Here is a 17,931-nt window from a genome sequence, read left to right on the forward strand (position 1 = left end):
CATGTTGAATTTACTGAATATTCCACAAACTGAAGCTTCCTGTCAGATTCAGTCAGTGTGTGTCAGTGGATGTCAATGGTCGTCCAGGCATCAAGTGTGTGTTCACTTCACTGCAGCTTCATGGTGCCATCTAGTGGACTGACAGAAGTACAGCAGCTCGGCCTCACACTGCTGTCTGACTGCATTCAGCTGACACCGATATGAAAGACGAGATGACAGCCAATCAGAGGAGGAGCAGCTGATATTTGGACAGGAGAGACCATGAAAGGATGAATTCAGCTGATGTGCACATGAATGATTTGTGTTTCCTCTCCAGATCAAAGTGTGTGTGAGCTGACATGAGTTCAGCAGCATGAATCGGTGTGAGGACAGAGAGGAGGGAGTCCGTCCCTCTAAAACCAGTCTGTGTGGGGACGATGACGGCCAGACCGAAGTTCAGAGGTGAGACCTGGATCTCTGACTGTCCAGGACTCGTCTCCATGTCAGAGCACTCGAATCTCTCCACCATCATTATTCACACTCAAAGCTCTGTGTGTGTTGTGTTGAAGGCCAGAGCAGCAGGACCCACCAGACTCTGCTGGACCTAGAACTGGACCTGGACCTGGACCTGGACCTGGACCTGGATCCAGCTGTGTGTCCTTCAAGAGCGAGCAGTCAGAGGGTCGCCTCATTTCTTTTAAACAGCAACATGTCTCTGACAGACAGTAAGTTGTTCTCAGTGTTCAACTCATGTTGGACAATTTGACCTGAAATGTCCATATGTCCTCCTCATGTTGTCCACTGCTGATGTTTGTCCTCATTAAATCCAGTCTGATCAGTTGTCCTTCTAATGTTCATGTTGTCCTAGAATGATGATGAAGGTTAGAGCTAGATTAGTGTTAAAGGACACTTGTCCAGTCTGTCCCTAAACAGCACTGACATGTCCACATGTGGACACTGAAAGCTGAGGATAATATGAGGCTTCAGCACAAATCCAGTGGGGACCTTCCAAAGTCTCTTTACCATCAAACTTCGTCTTTGAATGTTGGACTAAAATGCTTCACTGACCATCGTCTCTAAATAACAGTCAGGATATTTGTGGTGAGTCTCGTGATGCAAACGTTAGAAAACAGACCAACAGAGTCAGTGCTGATGGACTCCACAGTTTAGTTTGTTGTCTGTCAATCACAGTAAAATCTGCTCAGAAATCAGTCCGTTGAGTCCTGCTTTGGTCCATGATTTGATGGACAAATGAAGCGATGATCCACAGACTGAAATCATTCAGCTTCATGTTTGATTGAACTTTGGTGTGTTGATCCTTTTTTTGTTGATAGCTGCTAGTTTCTCCAGCAGCTTCTGAGTCTGAAGAAGAAAAAGTCAATTTCCATCCCTGGTGGTCTTCCTCTGTGTTTGACAGGATCGATGGGAGACCAGCCTCTGATGGACCTGAACCTGGACCTGGACCTGGACCTGGACCTGGACCTGGACCTGGACCCAGCTGTGTGTCCTTGAAGAGTGAACGGTCGATGGGTTGCCGCATTGATTTTAAAGGAGATCAACCGTCTGCTGCAAAGAGGTAAACTGTTAATAACATTAAAATCCTACATATTCTTGTTTGAACTGTTATTTATCAGAGAAGTTTTTAAAACCTGTTTGTTTATTTTCAGCATCGTTCTTCTCTTTCTCACATGTGGAAGCTGCCCAGTATAACCAGTCTTCAACTCTTGACTCCAGTTGAACATTTCCTCCACACACACCTTCTGACTGATGACCGCATGAGTATAAAACAGTGACTTGATTGAGGCTAACAGATGCTAACGAAGGCTAACCCTGATTCCACTGAGTTCCATCAAATTAACATGTTGTGGTTTTCAGTCATGTGACAACACAAACACAAACATGTCAGTGATAACAGCTGGACTGAGATCAGCTGCTGTGAAACACAGAATGAAGCAACACAGAGAGTCTGAGGAAACACACAGTCTGTTTGTGATTGATGCTGCTGATGGATTCACAAAGTCAAGAACGACACTGACGGCGGCATCATGGCGCCTCACATCAGGCTGGAGTTGTGCCTCTGTGAAGACGTCTGATGCAGAGAAGGGTGTTATGGGTAACTAAAGGTTGCAGGAGCTCAGAGAGGAGACAAAGCTCAAATATGTGTTGTGTGTCCAACAAGTGAACAAGAACAAATACATGTTGTCCAAGAATAAAACAGAGAGCCAGAACAACTTCTATGAGCAACAGCTGCACCTGTTTCCTTCATGTAGTCCAGAAAAGAAGGTTCCAGCTTTCATTTGAAACACAGCTGGAATGTGAAATCACCCTCAGCTTTGCTTTGATCCAGTATTCTCTGCTTCTCTCTTTGCTTTTCTCATGTTTCACTCACTTTAATGTGACTCACTGCCAATTTGTGCTGGACATCCAGTTAGCTTGTGAGAGCTGTGTGATGCTGTCCACAGTATTATAGGGGTCAATGAGAACTGGAGGGACTCAACCAGACAAGCTGGTGAACCAACACAGTAAAGTGAAAGCTGCACAGAAATGCAGACTGGACTGTTGATTCACGGTGGGATCAGCAGTACGGGCAACACTTTAATGTCAGTGGAAACCATCTGATTCAATGTTGGAATCAACACTTTAGCTCAAAGGACCTTCAGCTGGTGTTTATCTCTGTGTGGACGGACATGATGTGAGCTAATTCTTCATGATTCCTCCACAGAGTCCACCAGGAGAGCTCAGAGGTTCCCAGTGGTCAGTCTGCCCAACAGCATCAAACTCACCTGGACTCCATATTTATGGTCTGTACATGTACAACAGCTGCTTTCAAATCTATTCTGTTCACAATAATGTTCACGCTGCACTTTTTAGACCAGTGGACCGTCAGTCTGTCCAACATGGATCTGATGTTTGCTTCCATGATTTCAGTTTGTGTCATTCATATTATCTTCTGTTCCAGCTGCTGGAGGAGAACATTGTCTCTTTTGTGAGGAACGAGCTGAAGAAGATCAAGACGGTTCTGAGTTCAGATGACCCAGAATGCTTAGAGAGTCAGGGGGAGGATGAGGATGACGATGCAGAGCAGATGAGGAGCAGCAGAGAGGCATTTCTGAAGATCACACAGCACTTCCTGAGGAGAATGGAGGAGGAGGAGCTGGCTGAGCATCTGCAGAGCAGTAAGAGTGGAACATTCACTGATGTCTCAACAGATGGACCAAAATATGTTTAGACAAGGACATTAAAATCTCATCTGACCTTTATCAATCACTTATTGATTTATTTGTTGTGTTTTCATTCAGAACTTTTTGCTCCAGTTTGTCAGCGTCAACTTAAATCTAACCTGAAGGAGAAGTTCCAGTGTGTGTTTGAGGGGATCGCTAAAGCAGGAAAGCGGACCCTCCTGAATCAGATCTACACAGAGCTCTTCATCACAGAGGGAGGGACTGGACAGGTCAATGATGAACATGAGGTCAGACAGATTGAAACAGCATCCAGGAAACCACACAGACCAGAAACCACAATCAGACAAGAAGACATCTTTAAACCACCTGGACGAGATGAACCAATCAGAACAGTGGTGACAAAGGGAGTGGCTGGCATTGGGAAGACGGTCTTAACACAGAAGTTCACTCTGGACTGGGCTGAAGACAAAGCCCACCAGGACATACAGTTCATGTTTCCATTCACTTTCAGAGAGCTGAATGTGCTGAGAGAGAAAAGGTTCAGCTTGGTGGAACTTGTTCATCACTTCTTTCCTGAAACCAAAGAAGCAGGAATCTGCAGGTTTGAAGAGTTCAGGGTTTTGTTCATCCTTGATGGTCTGGATGAGTGTCGACTTCCTCTGGACTTCCACAACAATGAGATCCTGACTGATGTTACAGAGTCCACCTCAGTGGATGTGCTGCTGACAAACCTCATCAGGAGGAAACTGCTTCCCTCTGCTCGCCTCTGGATAACCGCACGACCTGCAGCAGCCAATCAGATCCCTCCTGAGTGTGTTGACATGGTGACAGAGGTCAGAGGGTTCACTGATGAACAGAAGGAGGAGTACTTCAGGAAGAGGTTCAGAGACAAGGAGCAGGCCAACAGAATCATCTCCCACATCAAGACATCACGAAGCCTCCACATCATGTGCCACATCCCGGTCTTCTGCTGGATCACTGCTACAGTTCTGGAGGATGTGATGAAGACCAGAGAGGAAGGAGAGCTGCCCAAGACCCTGACTGAGATGTACATCCACTTCCTTGTGGTTCAGTCCAAACTGAAGAACATGAAGTATGATGGAGGAGCTGAGTCAGATCCTCAGTGGACTCCAGAGAGCAGGAAGATGATTGAGTCTCTGGGAAAACTGGCTTTTGAGCAGCTGCAGAAAGGAAACCTGATCTTCTATGAATCAGACCTGACAGAGTGTGGCATCAATATCAGAGCAGCCTCAGTGTACTCAGGAGTGTTCACACAGATCTTCAAAGAGGAGAGAGGACTGTACCAGGACAAGGTGTTCTGCTTCGTCCATCTGAGTGTTCAGGAGTTTCTGGCTGCTCTTCACGTCCATCTGACCTTCATCAAATCTCGAGTCAATCTGCTGTCAGAAGAACAAGCAACCTCCTGGTGGTCTAAAGTCTTTAGAGACAGAGAACATGAACTAACACATCTCCACCAGAGTGCTGTGGACAAGGCCTTACAGAGTCCAAATGGACACCTGGACTTGTTCCTCCGATTCCTCCTGGGTCTTTCCATGCAGACCAATCAGACTCTCTTACAAGGCCTGCTGACACAGACAGGAAGTGGCTCAGAAACCAGTCAGGTAACAGTCGAGTACATCAAGAAGAAGATTGAAGAGACTCCCTCCACAGAGCAAAGCATCAATCTGTTCCACTGTCTGAATGAACTGAATGATCGTTCTCTGGTGGATCAGATCCAACAGTCCTTGAGTTCAGGAAGTCTTTCCACAGATAAACTGTCTCCTGCTCAGTGGTCAGCTCTGGTCTTCATCTTACTGTCATCAGAAAAAGATCTGGACTCATTTGACCTGAAGAAATTCTCTGCTTCAGAGGAGGCTCTTCTGAGGCTGCTGCCAGTGGTCAAAGCCTCCAAGAAAGCTCTGTAAGTACAGATAGTGAAGTTTCTTCATCAATAAATACTCTCATATCTAACTTACTGTTTGCTTCCTTCCCGTGTATTGACAGTTTATTTTAGTTCTTTACATTTAGAGATTCATTTAGTTTAAACAGTCTCTCTCATGTCAGGATTTGAAGTCTGTTTTGTTTATTTTCAGATCTCTGACTGAGATTGATGATTTTGAGTTTGTCAAATGATGATCAGAAATAATTTCCCAGTCTGCAGTTGTAGATCATCATTCAAGTTTGCGGATGTGTCATGAAATTTTGTAGCTGTAGAAATATTTTGTGTATTTGTAATTAAAATTTGTGCTGAATTTTTTTTTTTCCACAGTGAGGTTTCACAAAGTGCAGCATGGGTCATTAAATCTGATGAATTTACTATTGATCAGAGTGCTGAGTCATGGGAAACATGAATTCTGAATGATGTAGGGGAATTACCTCTAAATTAATGTTGCATTCGTTAATAAGAGCCGGGCACCAACCTTCCTCAGCTAAGAAGGATTTTGTATATCATATCTTGTAATGCTGATGTAGTGAACCAATGAACCAACAGTAGATCAGTCTGATAATCTAAGGCGTGAACTCTCAGTACAGGGATTGCTTATATCCAGCTCAAAAGGACACCGTCAGACAACGACTTGTATGCAAAAGATTATTTATTAAACACAATAATGAAATGAACATGAATCATGGATAATGCGGTAGACTATATGGATGATGTAGATTAACACAAACACTGCACAGAGGAACTTATGGCAAGAGGATGGTAAAATGAGTTTGGCGATAGTGAGAAGTAGGTTTTTAAGGGAAATGGGGACGCGAAAACGAAGTTAATTTGTTGAATGAACGATTTAGAGAATTTAAACAAACTGACAATATCTCACCCTCATGGACCAACTCTTATTCAAAACCGCTTAAGCATGCCTACTTTGTCAGCGACGCTCCTGTAGATGTCTGCTCCGAACTGACACGAAGAGGCTCCGCGTCGCGTATTATACAGATCATGAGCTTAGCAATGTAATAACATCTATAGTTAAATCAAACATAGAGATTTGGTTAATTTGGTAGGTTAAGAAAAAGGCACACAGACATACAGAACAGTTTGCTTCAGGAATGTCTAATTTACAACCCATCAGCATTATCTGGTTTGAAGATTCCTTTGAGACATGGCATTCGTCCATCTAGGCAGTTTCTCCCATGGGCTATCAAGAAAGAGTTAGCACCTCCATGAGAACGTCTTGAGCAGATGTAAATTTGAAGTGAAGGTGTTATCAGTGACTCTTGTTGCCCTGAAAGAATGTGAAAGGTTGTTCTTCAACCAGACATCTTGTCTCTGCCTGAGTTCACACCTTCCTGTGAACCTTCCAGATGGTCAATAACTCTTAAAAGCCTGTTTGTTTTATCACTACACTTCTCCTGAGAAATGCAAAGAGGGTCAGTTACAGACCAGTTCTGCTACAAGGACTATGAGTCAGCAGTTTGAGTCCAGCACAGAGGTTGTCTCATGTGAAGCTCAGTGGGATGAAGGACAAAACAAATTGGACCAAGCCAGGCTTCCTTTGTGTGAGCTGCCTCAACTAAACATGAACTCCAGGCAGAGATAACGGCATCACGACGGTGGTTATCAGCTTCCTTTGTTGACTCAGGTTTCCTTCATCAGGCTCTGTGCACGTTCCCATATAAAGAGATGTTTGCTTCATCATTTGACTCTTTGTCACCACAAAAAGGACTAATCATGTCCCCCCTCCTTCAGTCCAGAGGAACAGGTTGTTATAATAGAGAGCTTTGGAGAATGTAAAAAATAAAAGAGGAAAATCAAGACTGTTGCTGCACATAAGACGAGAGAGGAATGCTGGCAGAAAACTGCTGATCCTTTAAATCGTTCAGTTCATATATTTGTTTCAGCACTCAGTCACTCTCAGAGCCTCCAGTTTATTTCTAACTGCACATTTGAGAGTCTGAAACTTTAAACTTCATCCAGCAGGTTTAAACATGACACTCGGGAACTGGATTCAGGTCTGACACTGTCCCCTCATGAAGGACACATGACTGTGTTGTTACAGACATGAAGACAACGAATCAACATCTACAACATGTTTATGATGGAACAGCAAAGATTTTAACACACACTAAGAGGAGACTCAACATTTTAAAATAAATGTTCTTTTTCTTCTTGTTCTTCAGACTGAGTGGCTGTGACCTCTCAGAGAGAAGCTGTGAAGTTCTGTCCTCAGTCCTCAGATCCCAGTCCTCCAGTCTGAGAGAGCTGGACCTGAGTAACAACAACCTGCAGGATTCAGGAGTGAAGCTGCTGTCTGCTGGACTGGAGAGTCCACACTGTACACTGGAAACTCTCAGGTCAGATCAAGTTACTGTTTGCTGTAAAAGCGTTGGCGTCTGTCTTTAACCTCAGAAGTCCACATGTTTGACATATACATATATTGATTTGCAGATTTTTTCTCTCAATGTTCCTTTCATGAATGAAGTCTGGCTGAGATGGAAATCCTCATTTCTGTGTTGTTGTCATGTGGTTTTGATTAGTGGACGTCACTTTATTCCTGATTCAGTCATGATTAATTACCACAAAGGTGTCGCTGAGGACCTCAGGAAGTGAAGTGTCGAGTGTGAAGTCGTTGACCTCAAACACAGAAACTGTTGAGAATTGTTATGTGTTGTAAATCCTCCCACATGATGCTGCTCAGCCTATCAGATCTCTGCATTTTGAGAGCCATGATTTGACGGACACAGCAGGACCCTCAGATGATCTTCCATGTGTGTTGTTCTGTGTGTTTGCAGGCTGTCAGGCTGTCTGGTCACAGAGGAAGGCTGTGCTTCTCTGGCCTCAGCTCTGAGATCCAACCCCTTCCATCTGAGAGAGCTGGACCTGAGCTACAATCATCCAGGAGACTCAGGGGTGAAGCTGCTGTCTGCTGGACTGGAGGATCCTCATTGCAGACTGGACACTCTCAGGTATGAAGAGGCTGCTGCAGCCACAGTCAGTCACTGTGAAAGAGGAGGAAGAGCTGGAAACATGTTGTCTGTCTTTTTGGTTGATGGTGGATGTGAGTGAGACATGAACAATCACACATGTAGGAAACCTTTGTCCTTTGATCACAACATAAACACTGGTTGAACATGAAAAGGACATATTTGTGTTGGAGGTCTCAAGGAGAACATCTCCAGGAACAAACATGATAATGACCTGTTGGTCATAATTGATGCAGTTTTGACAGATCTCTGCATGGTAAAAGAACTGTCTGACAGTTTGACAAATGTCCTTTTTGTCCTCAAAAGACATAAAAACAAACATCCAATAACTCCAAAACAGTTCTATTTAGTTCAAACTGCTGGAACCTGACAACCACAGGACAGAGCAGGACTTTTGAGATGCTTCATTCAAGTGTTTTCCTCAAAATGTTGGACTGTTCCTTCATCAGTGGAGAACAATTGGACTGAACATGGTCTTCACAGCAAACATGGCTTGTAAATATTTCCGTGTGCAGACATCAAGTGGCTCTTCTTGTTCTTGTGAACTTCAGGAAGTTTGACATGAAAAGATTTCCACACAACAGAGTCATGATGACTTGTCTCAGATATTGAATTTATTGACAGTATTCACACTTCTAATGAACACATGAAGCATGGTCACATATGGGATATGACGAGGAGAACCGCGTCCAATAATCAATGATTAAAGCTCTGTTGGTTTGTTCAGTGAAGACAAAGTCACACTGATTATTGATCATCACAGGTGGGAGAGCAAGAGAGCGATCAATGAGTGAAGCAGCTTAGAATAGAAGTCAGCAACAGATTGAAATGAGGAAATGAGCTGATGAAGGCAGATTTAATGATGAGAGAGAATCAGTGTCGCTGTCAGTGTCTGAGCAGAGCTGAAGAGGTTTAGAGGCAGCAGGGAGAAGCAGGCCGGATCAGCATGTTGTGTTTGTGTGTATGAGAGTGATGTAACGTCCATGTTTGCATGCTGAAAGAGGAGGTGCTGCTCTGACCCCCCTCCTCCTTTCAGGGTGGAGCCTGCTGGAGTCCGATGGTTGAGACCAGGTCTGAGGAAGTGTAAGTGTGTCTTTAATTTGACTGATTAAAGCAGAGTCAAAGCAGAGCACATTCAGCCATCTTCAAACTGTGACATCACTCATTCACATCTCTGATATGGTTTAATATCTATATGGTATATGGTTTAAATATAGTGAATTGCTCTCTTCAGACGGGTGTCTTCCCTGCTGCCTTCAAAACGGCAGTGGTGAGGCCCCTTCTGAAGAAGAGCAATTTAGACCCCAGCATTCTTAATAACTACAGACCTGTATCCAACTTACCCTTTTTAAGTAAGATTTTAGAAAAGCTGGTCTTTAACCAACTAAGTTATTTCTTAACTACTAATAACATTTTAGAGAAATATCAGTCTGGTTTTAGAGTGAACCACAGTACCGAGACAGTCCTTTTAAAGATTTTAAATGATATCAGGTGTAACGCAGACTCACAAAAACTCACAGTCCTGGTGCTACTGGATCTAAGTGCTGCCTTTGATACAGTAGATCACCACATTTTATTAAACAGACTCAGAAACCTGGTAGGCCTCTCTGGTACTGTTTTTAATTGGTTTTGCTCATATCTCACAGACTATTGTTTCTATGTAAGTTTGGATGCATGTTCCTCTGGAACCCGTGAAATGAAGTGTGGGGTGCCCCAAGGGTCAATTTTAGGTCCAGTACTTTTTAATCTTTACATGCTTCCCCTTGGGGATGTTATCAGGAGACACGGCATCAGCTTCCACAGTTATGCTGATGATACACAGCTTTACATTGCCGTGACTCCTGATGACACGGGGCCTATTGATACCCTTTTAAACTGTATTTTAGACATCAAGTCATGGATGGCAGAGAACTTCCTACAGCTCAACCAGGATAAAACAGAGGTTTTAGTTATTGGTCCTGAAGCCCAGAGAGAGACACTTTTACCAAAATTACGAGGTTTTACACCCTCACAATCAGTTAAGAACCTGGGCGTCATTTTCGACTCTGAGCTTAGTTTTATTCCTCATATTAAAAATGTAACAAACATAGGTTTTTACCACCTTAAAAATATAGCCAGAGTCCGCCCGCTTCTCTCTCAGGCTAACACGGAGGTACTGATGCATGCTTTTATCTCTTGCCGTTTAGATTATTGTAATGCCCTGCTCTCTGGTCTTCCCAAAAAGACTATCAATAACTTGCAATTACTCCAGAACTCAGCCGCACGTGTGCTGACGAGGACCAGAGGGCGGGAGCACATTACACCAGTTCTAGAATCGCTGCATTGGCTCCCCGTGTGTTTCAGGATTGATTTTAAGATGCTTTTATTAGTTTTTAAGTGTCTTAACGGTCTTGGGCCATCTTATTTGTCTGAACTGCTTTTACCATACCAGCCCTCGCGGAACCTGAGGTCCTCTGGCACTGGCCTCTTAATTGTTCCAAGGGTCCGGACCAAAACCCACGGGGAGGCGGCATTCAGCCATTATGGTCCGAGGCTTTGGAACAGCCTGCCGGAGGGCATCAGGACCGCAGAGACCGTTGGTGTTTTTAAGAGGAGGCTCAAGACTCACCTATTTAGTTTGGCTTTCAATTGATTTCTTTTACTCTTTTAATTCAGACCTGTTTTATCCTAGCCTATTGTCTTTAGCCTTTAGGCGATTTTACTTTAGGTCTTATGTCTCTTATTCCATTGTCTTTTAGCAGGTCTTTTTATTCCATTGTCTTTTATGTTTTAGCTCCAGTGTCTCCTCATGGGGGGCCTCCACGCTGGGAGGTGTGTCTGGCCTGCCCACTGGGGCGTCGTCCTGGGGACTCCTTGGGCCCGGAGGACTGGGGGGCTCTGCCCTGTGTGTGGAGTCCATCCCGGTCGATCTGGGCCGGGGGTCTCTGCTACGGCGGCGCTCCCTGTGGGCTGTGACCCCTTGCAGTGTGGATGAGCTCCCCATGGGTGTTTTTTTTTTCCTCTCTTGATTCCTCGGTGCCCTGCCATGTCATGAAACCGACAGCTACGTTGGGGTGTGTGTGTGTGTGTGTGTGTGTGTGTGTGTGTGGCTGTGTGGTTGCGTACTATTTTGCACTATCATGGGTGGGTGTATGTATTTGTGGTTGTGTTCTATTTTCTATTATGTTTTTATCTTTTGTCAAGCACCTTGTGTTGCATTTTTTATGTATGAAAGGTGCTATACAAATAAAGTTTGAATTGAATTGAATTGAATTGAATGTCATCATCAAACTGTCCATCAATCAAAAGATGATGGATCAATAACTGCAGCTGTTTTCTTCTTCTTCTCTCCATCAGATTCCTGTGAACTCAAACTGGACACAAACACAGTGAACAGAAGGATCAAACTGTCTGACAACAACAGGACGATGACGTATGTGAAGGAGGATCAGTCATATCCTGATCATCCAGACAGGTTTGACTGGTGTCCTCAGCTGCTGTGTGGAACTGGTCTGACTGGTCGCTGTTACTGGGAGGTCGAGTGGAGAGGAAGAGTTTCTGTATCAGTGAGTTACAGAAGAATCAGAAGGAAAGGAGACAGTACAGAGTGTTTGTTTGGAGAAAATGATCAGTCCTGGAGACTTTACTGCTCTGATGGTCATTACTCTGTCTGTCACAAGAACAGAATAACATCCATCTCCTCCTCCTCCTCCTCCTCTGTCTCTCACAGAGTAGGAGTGTATGTGGACTGTCCTGCTGGCACTCTGTCCTTCTACAGAGTCTCCTCTGACTCACTGATCCACCTCCACACCTTCAACACCACATTCACTGAACCTCTTTATCCTGGCTTTGGGCTCTGGTCCTGGTTCAGGTCCTGGTCCAGTTCCTCAGTTTCTCTGTGTCCTCTGTAGAAGGGAGAGTCTCCTCCTGTTAGAGAAACACTGCTGAACAGATCTGTTGAGTCTGAGCAGGATCTCAGTCACATCAGTCTTTCAGGTTATTGGAATAAATTGATCAATGAACTTTGTTGAAAATGATTGAAAAGATTCCTCATTTACTTTGTGAACTTCTTCCACTTCCAGTCCTTGAAGGATGGAAGCTGTGATCATTAAACTGTGGAAACACTGTTGACTTGAACCTTCAGCTGTGTGTTGATTTCAATTCTGGATCTTGTTCTAATCAAAGCTGAATGTTGCTGTGAGTGTTTGTTGTGTCTCTCAGATCAGGACTAGAGGTCCACCGATGCGTTTTTTTCAGGGCTGATACAGATTATTAGAAATCAAGGAGACCGATAACTGTTAAAATATCAGATATCACCTTGATTGTTTCACTTCATGTTGTGTTTTCATGGTTCATTTTACTCAACAACATCGAGCTGAACCAAGAATCAAGTGAGCACAAACTAATTCCTGATGGCTGATAACACTTGAACTGTTTGTTGACGTATTAAGACATGAGGAAGGAGACAGCAACCTTCAAAATCCAAGACAAGTGACCACAGCGAGAGCAGCACAGGTTTCCTCAACACCAGAGACAACCTGAGGGACGTGGACCTCGTTAGCAGACGTCCACTTCATTCAAACAACTTTATTACTACCAACAAGTCTTCAGTTTGACCAGCAGAGGTTTTGGTGGATGATAACATGTCGTGATACTGTTTGTGACTCAAACTTTGATTTGGAGTCAAGTTTCATCTTCAAAAGCAGAAAAACAAGTTTGGAAATCATTGTTAAACAAATCTGTCAAAGACTTTTAGAAAAGTCTTCAAACTTCAACGGTACATGAGAAACAACTGGAAAAAAAGGAAACTTTTTTTTTATACTTTATTGTGTCAGTACAGTATACGACATTCCTACAATACACATCCTGTTATTTAAATAACTTGACACAATATTTAGTTTTTTGTTATCTTTCACCCGTGTGGCACAGTCAAACATAACCTTTCATAACTTAAAATACATATACACAAATACCCCAAAAGTAAGCAAGAAAATAAATAAATAAATAAATAAATAAATAAAAAATAACATTACCTAGCAAAAAATACGCACGCAATTACAACAAATACAACCGTAATATAAATGCGCACATAAACGGTAAGTAGTTTTTTCTTTCTTTTTTTTTTAGGCTTCATCTCTACTGTATGCAGAGGATATATCTACTTACTTTAATTTAAAACGAGTCCATCTTTTTCCAATAACTTTTCTTTCTTATTAATTCTATAAGTTACCCTCTCCATCCTATAAATATTCTCTTCAGTCTCTAGCCATTTATTTACTTTGGGGGCTTCCAACTTTTTCCAGATTCTTGTTATTTGTTTGAGTGCTGTAATTCTCAGAATCCAAAATAAATATTCTTCATCCTTTCGAAGGCCATTAAAACCTATTCCCAACCATAAAGTGTGTTTATTAAATTGGCCCAATTTCCCAAACATCTGTTCTATTATGTGTATGACTTCTGACCAATACATTTCTATTTTTTTACATGTAAAGAATATGTGAGTGTGGTCCGCTTTGTCTTCCCCGCATTCCCTCCAGCAGCTAGAATTATTCTGTGTATATTTGCTTAACATCACTGGTGTTATAAAATACTGTATATTTATCTTCCAAGCATATTCTTGGCAGAAGGCCATTTTATGTTTGAGAAATGATCTTTCAGACTCTGATTCCACTCGTCATCTGATATAGATGTTTTCAGTTCTATCTGCCATTCATCCTTAATGTTATTTATGTCTTCGGTTCTGTAATCCTGAAATATTTGATTCATTTGTCCAGTTATATTTTTCAAATTATGCTTTTGATTGGCCTTTATCATATGTCTCAGAATGGGATGGAGATCTCCAAGAGATGTAATTTGGACTTTTTCCTTCAAATAGTTTCTCACTTGCAAATATCTGTCGAAGTGATTCTTGTTTAAACCATATCTATTTACTGTATTTTCAAAAGAATCCATTGCTTCTTCCTTGTACATTTGATAGAATCTTGTGAGGCCCTTACTCTCCCATTTTTTAAAAACATCATCAATACTATTTGGAATAAAATCTGGATCCCAGGCTATCTCTCTTAAACAAGTGATTTCCTGTTCCTTAACTTTGGTTATTTTACATATTCTTCTCCAGATTTTAAATGTGTTATGTACAGAATAACTTTGTGTTTTAATCTGTGCTTTTTTCAAAACTGAGAAAATCAAAGTACTGAGTGATTCAGCCAAATTAAACTCAATGAGTTTCCATTTGGGTCTCATCTCATTATTCATCCATATTAAAATTGATTTCACCTGTGCTGAGTATTAGTAGTTAATTAAATTTGGTAATGCAAGTCCCCCTCTTTCTTTTTTTTTTTTTTTTTTTGTTGCAAAATTTTAAGTTTCACTTTTGGCTTCTTTTCGTCCCATAAAAATTTTCTAAGCAGCCCATCCATCCATCCATCCATTTCCACCCGCTTTATCCGGGACAGGGTCGCGGGGGCAGCAGTAGCAGGGACGCCCAAACTTCCCTCTCCCTGGACACTTCCTCCAGCTCCTCCGGGGGGACCCCGAGGCGTTCCCAGGCCAGCCGAGCGACATAGTCGCTCCAGCGTGTCCTGGGTCTTCCCCGGGGCCTCCTCCCGGTGGGGCATGCCTGGAACACCTCCCTACGGAGTCGTCCAGGGGGCATCCGGTAGAGATGCCCAAGCCACCTCAGCTGACTCCTCTCAATGTGGAGGAGCAGCGGCTCTACTCTGAGCTCCTCCCGGGTGACAGAGCTCCTCACCCCATCTCTGAGGGAGTGCCCCGCCACCCTGCGGAGGAAACTCATTTCAGCCGCTTGTATCCGGGATGTCATTCTTTCGGTCATGACCCAAAGTTCATGACCATAGGTGAGGGTAGGAACTTAGATCGACCAGTAAATCGAGAGCTTCGCCTTTCGGCTCAGCTCCTTCTTCACCACGACGGACTGATACAGCGGCCGCATTACTGCTGCTGCTGCACCGATCCGCCTGTCAATCTCACGCTCCATTCTTCCCTCACTCGTGAACAAGATCCCAAGATACTTAAACTCCTCCACTTGAGGCAGGATCTCTCCTCCGACCCGGAGGGAGCAAGCCACCTTTTTCCTGTCGAGAACCATGGCCTCGGACTTGGAGGTGCCGACTCTCATCCCAGCTGCTTCACACTCGGCTGCGAACCACCCCAGTGCATGCTGAAGGTCCTGGCTCGATGGAGCCAACAAGACAACATCATCTGCAAAGAGCAGAGACGAAATCTGTCGGCTCCCGAACCGAACCCCCTCCAGCCCCTGGCTGCGCCTAGAAATTCTGTCCATAAAAATAATGAACAGAACCGATGACAGAGGGCAGCCCTAACGGAGTCCAACATGCACCGGGAACAGGTCCAAGCAGCCCATCCCAAACATTAAAACTTGTGGGTGGTATGTATGTAGGCAGATTCTGAAATAGAAACAAAAAGCATGGCAAAACATTCATTTTAATGATATTTATCTTTTCAAATAATGTGAGAGGTAAGATTTTCCACCTATTCAGATCTTGCTTTACTAAATTCTCCAGATTCTCAAAATTACAATGATATATTAGGTCTAAATTATTGGGTATGATAACGCCTAGATATCTCACTTTATTCTGGTCACATTTAAAGTCAAACTGTTTTTTAAAGTTTCTCTCCAAATGGGTACCAATTTCCATAGCTTCAGTTTTATTTAAATTTAACTTATAACCAGACAGTATTCCATAGTTTCCAACGTCATCCAGTAACGCAGGCAATGAATTATGTATATCTGTGAGGTAAACCATAATATCATCTGCGTACATTGCTAATTTCTGTTCATCTTCCTTAATTTTGAGACCCTTTGTCTTCTCACTTGCCTGAATCCTCTCCGCTAATGGTTCTGTGTATAAAGCAAATAGTTGTGGGGATAATGGGTCTCCCTGTCTTGTTCCTCTTTTTAAATTAAAAGTCTTAGAAAGGGTCCCATTCACTCTGACTCTTGCTTTTGGTTCTTTATACATATTCTTCATCAAATCAATAAAAGTTTGGTGGAAGCCAAACGTCTGGCACACTCCAAATAAAAAGGGCCATGACACCCGATCAAAGGCCTTTTCAGTGTCTAGCGTCAATGTTAGCATTTGTTGTTTTGTTTTTATTGTATAGTCAATTACATTAAGAGTACACCGAACATTCACTTAAAAGACGGTCTTTGACAAATCCTGTTTGGTCTAAATTAATAATTTTAGGTAGTATGTATGAAAGTCGATTTGCTATAATTGATGTGAAAAGCTTTTGATCTACATTTAGGAGGGACACGGGTCTATAAGATGAACAGTGTTTTAAATCTTTTCCTTCTTTAGGTATTACAGTAATAATTGCTGAATTCCATGAGACTGGCCAGTTTCCTGTTTGTAGAATTTCATTAGAAACTCTGCATAGAATGGGAGAAAATAAGTACCTGAATTCCTTATAGAATTCACAAGTGAAAGCGTCACTCCCAGGACTTTTTCCAGTGTTGCTTTTCTGAATTACCATTAGAATTTCTGTTTCTATTATCTTATCTTTTCTGTTTTCTTATCTAGAATCCTTTTCAGGAGGTCAACTTCTTTTCCAGGTGGATCAGCATTATGTGTTGTTCTTCTATTTCCCCCATTACAAATACATACCTTCCTTCCTTATCTCTGATACATTTTTTCTTTTTTTAAACATGAGATTATCTTTAATGAGAACTGCTACTCCTCGTTTAGCTGTTGTGTGGGAGGAGGAAAACACCTGTGCTGAGGATAATTTCTCCAGTTTTGCATGTTCCACCTTACTCAGGTGTGTTTCCTGGAGGAAAATAATTTCTCCTCCTTCTTTCTTACGTTTTTGGAGTATTCTCTTCCTTTTTATTGGATTATTTAGGACGTTTGTGTTGAGAGATATACATTTAAGTTTCCCCATTACATTGATTTAGAAAATATTTGTTTGCTTTATATATGTATAGAAAGCCTTTAAACATAAGAAGAAGCCTACAAAGAATACATTCTGTGTGCATAAAAAACACCTGTGACCCGACCAAAATAACCAACCCTGAACTTCCAAATCCTGCCTCCTCTATATGGTTACAGCAATATTCCACATTGTTAGTCTTATGTGGAAAAGGGGGTTAACTTTAATTAACCCCTGCCATGAGATGGTAGATGTGTCTGCAGTTATGGGACTGAGAGTAGCCCATACTTGCATGGTCAGCTGCATACAAGTGTAAGGTCCCTCCAAATACTCTTTAATAGTCTATATACCGAGTACAATTAGGCCTCCTGTGCCTTTAATCCCCTTAATTAAAATAATAATAAATAAACAAATAAATCGCCTAAATAAATAAACACCAAGAAATACATCCCTTCTTCACATCTTCGCAGCCCTCTTTTATTTAATATCCATGTCCAAAGTTCATAGATGGGTTTTAGATCTCTTGTGCGGGTAGAGATAATGAATTTCAACTCATTTAAAAAGAACCTTTTTTCTCTTTGAGTTAATCATAAAATAAATAGTCTTAGCCTGTACAATGGCATCCATTCTGTCCTTAGGTCATGCCTACTCACTTCGATATGGAAGGTGCAGAGAAAGAGAAAGAACAAAAGGCTTCCAAAAACAGATAAATAAATAAAAGTTTGTCCCATTAAGTGAGAAAAAGAGAAGAGAGAGAGAGAGAGAGACAGAGAGAGAGAGAGAGAGAGAGAGAGAGAGAGAACTGTCCACTTAGTTTGAGATCATTTCCATTTCCCAGTTGGAAGTCATTTTCACAGTTTTAACTCCAAGTCTTCCAGAGGTCCGGTTACAGTCTCTCCGCCTCCGCTGTGCTTCTAGTTATGCGTTTTCTGGAATGGCTTGGATTGAGCCT

General features: G+C 42.4%; 1 protein-coding gene across 1 annotated transcript in view; it reads right to left on the reverse strand.

Moving 5' to 3' along the window:
* The window catches only part of LOC143315970 (uncharacterized), a 169,499-nt gene that overhangs the window by 93,630 nt on the left and 57,938 nt on the right, over positions 1–17,931 (reverse strand). Inside the window, exon 4 of the mRNA XM_076723600.1 lies at positions 7,099–7,123. Within this exon, the coding sequence (XP_076579715.1) occupies positions 7,099–7,123 (25 nt within the window). The remainder of the gene's footprint in view (positions 1–7,098; positions 7,124–17,931) is intronic.

Source organism: Chaetodon auriga, chromosome 23, assembly GCF_051107435.1.
Source record: "Chaetodon auriga isolate fChaAug3 chromosome 23, fChaAug3.hap1, whole genome shotgun sequence".
Taxonomy (NCBI): domain Eukaryota; kingdom Metazoa; phylum Chordata; class Actinopteri; order Chaetodontiformes; family Chaetodontidae; genus Chaetodon; species Chaetodon auriga.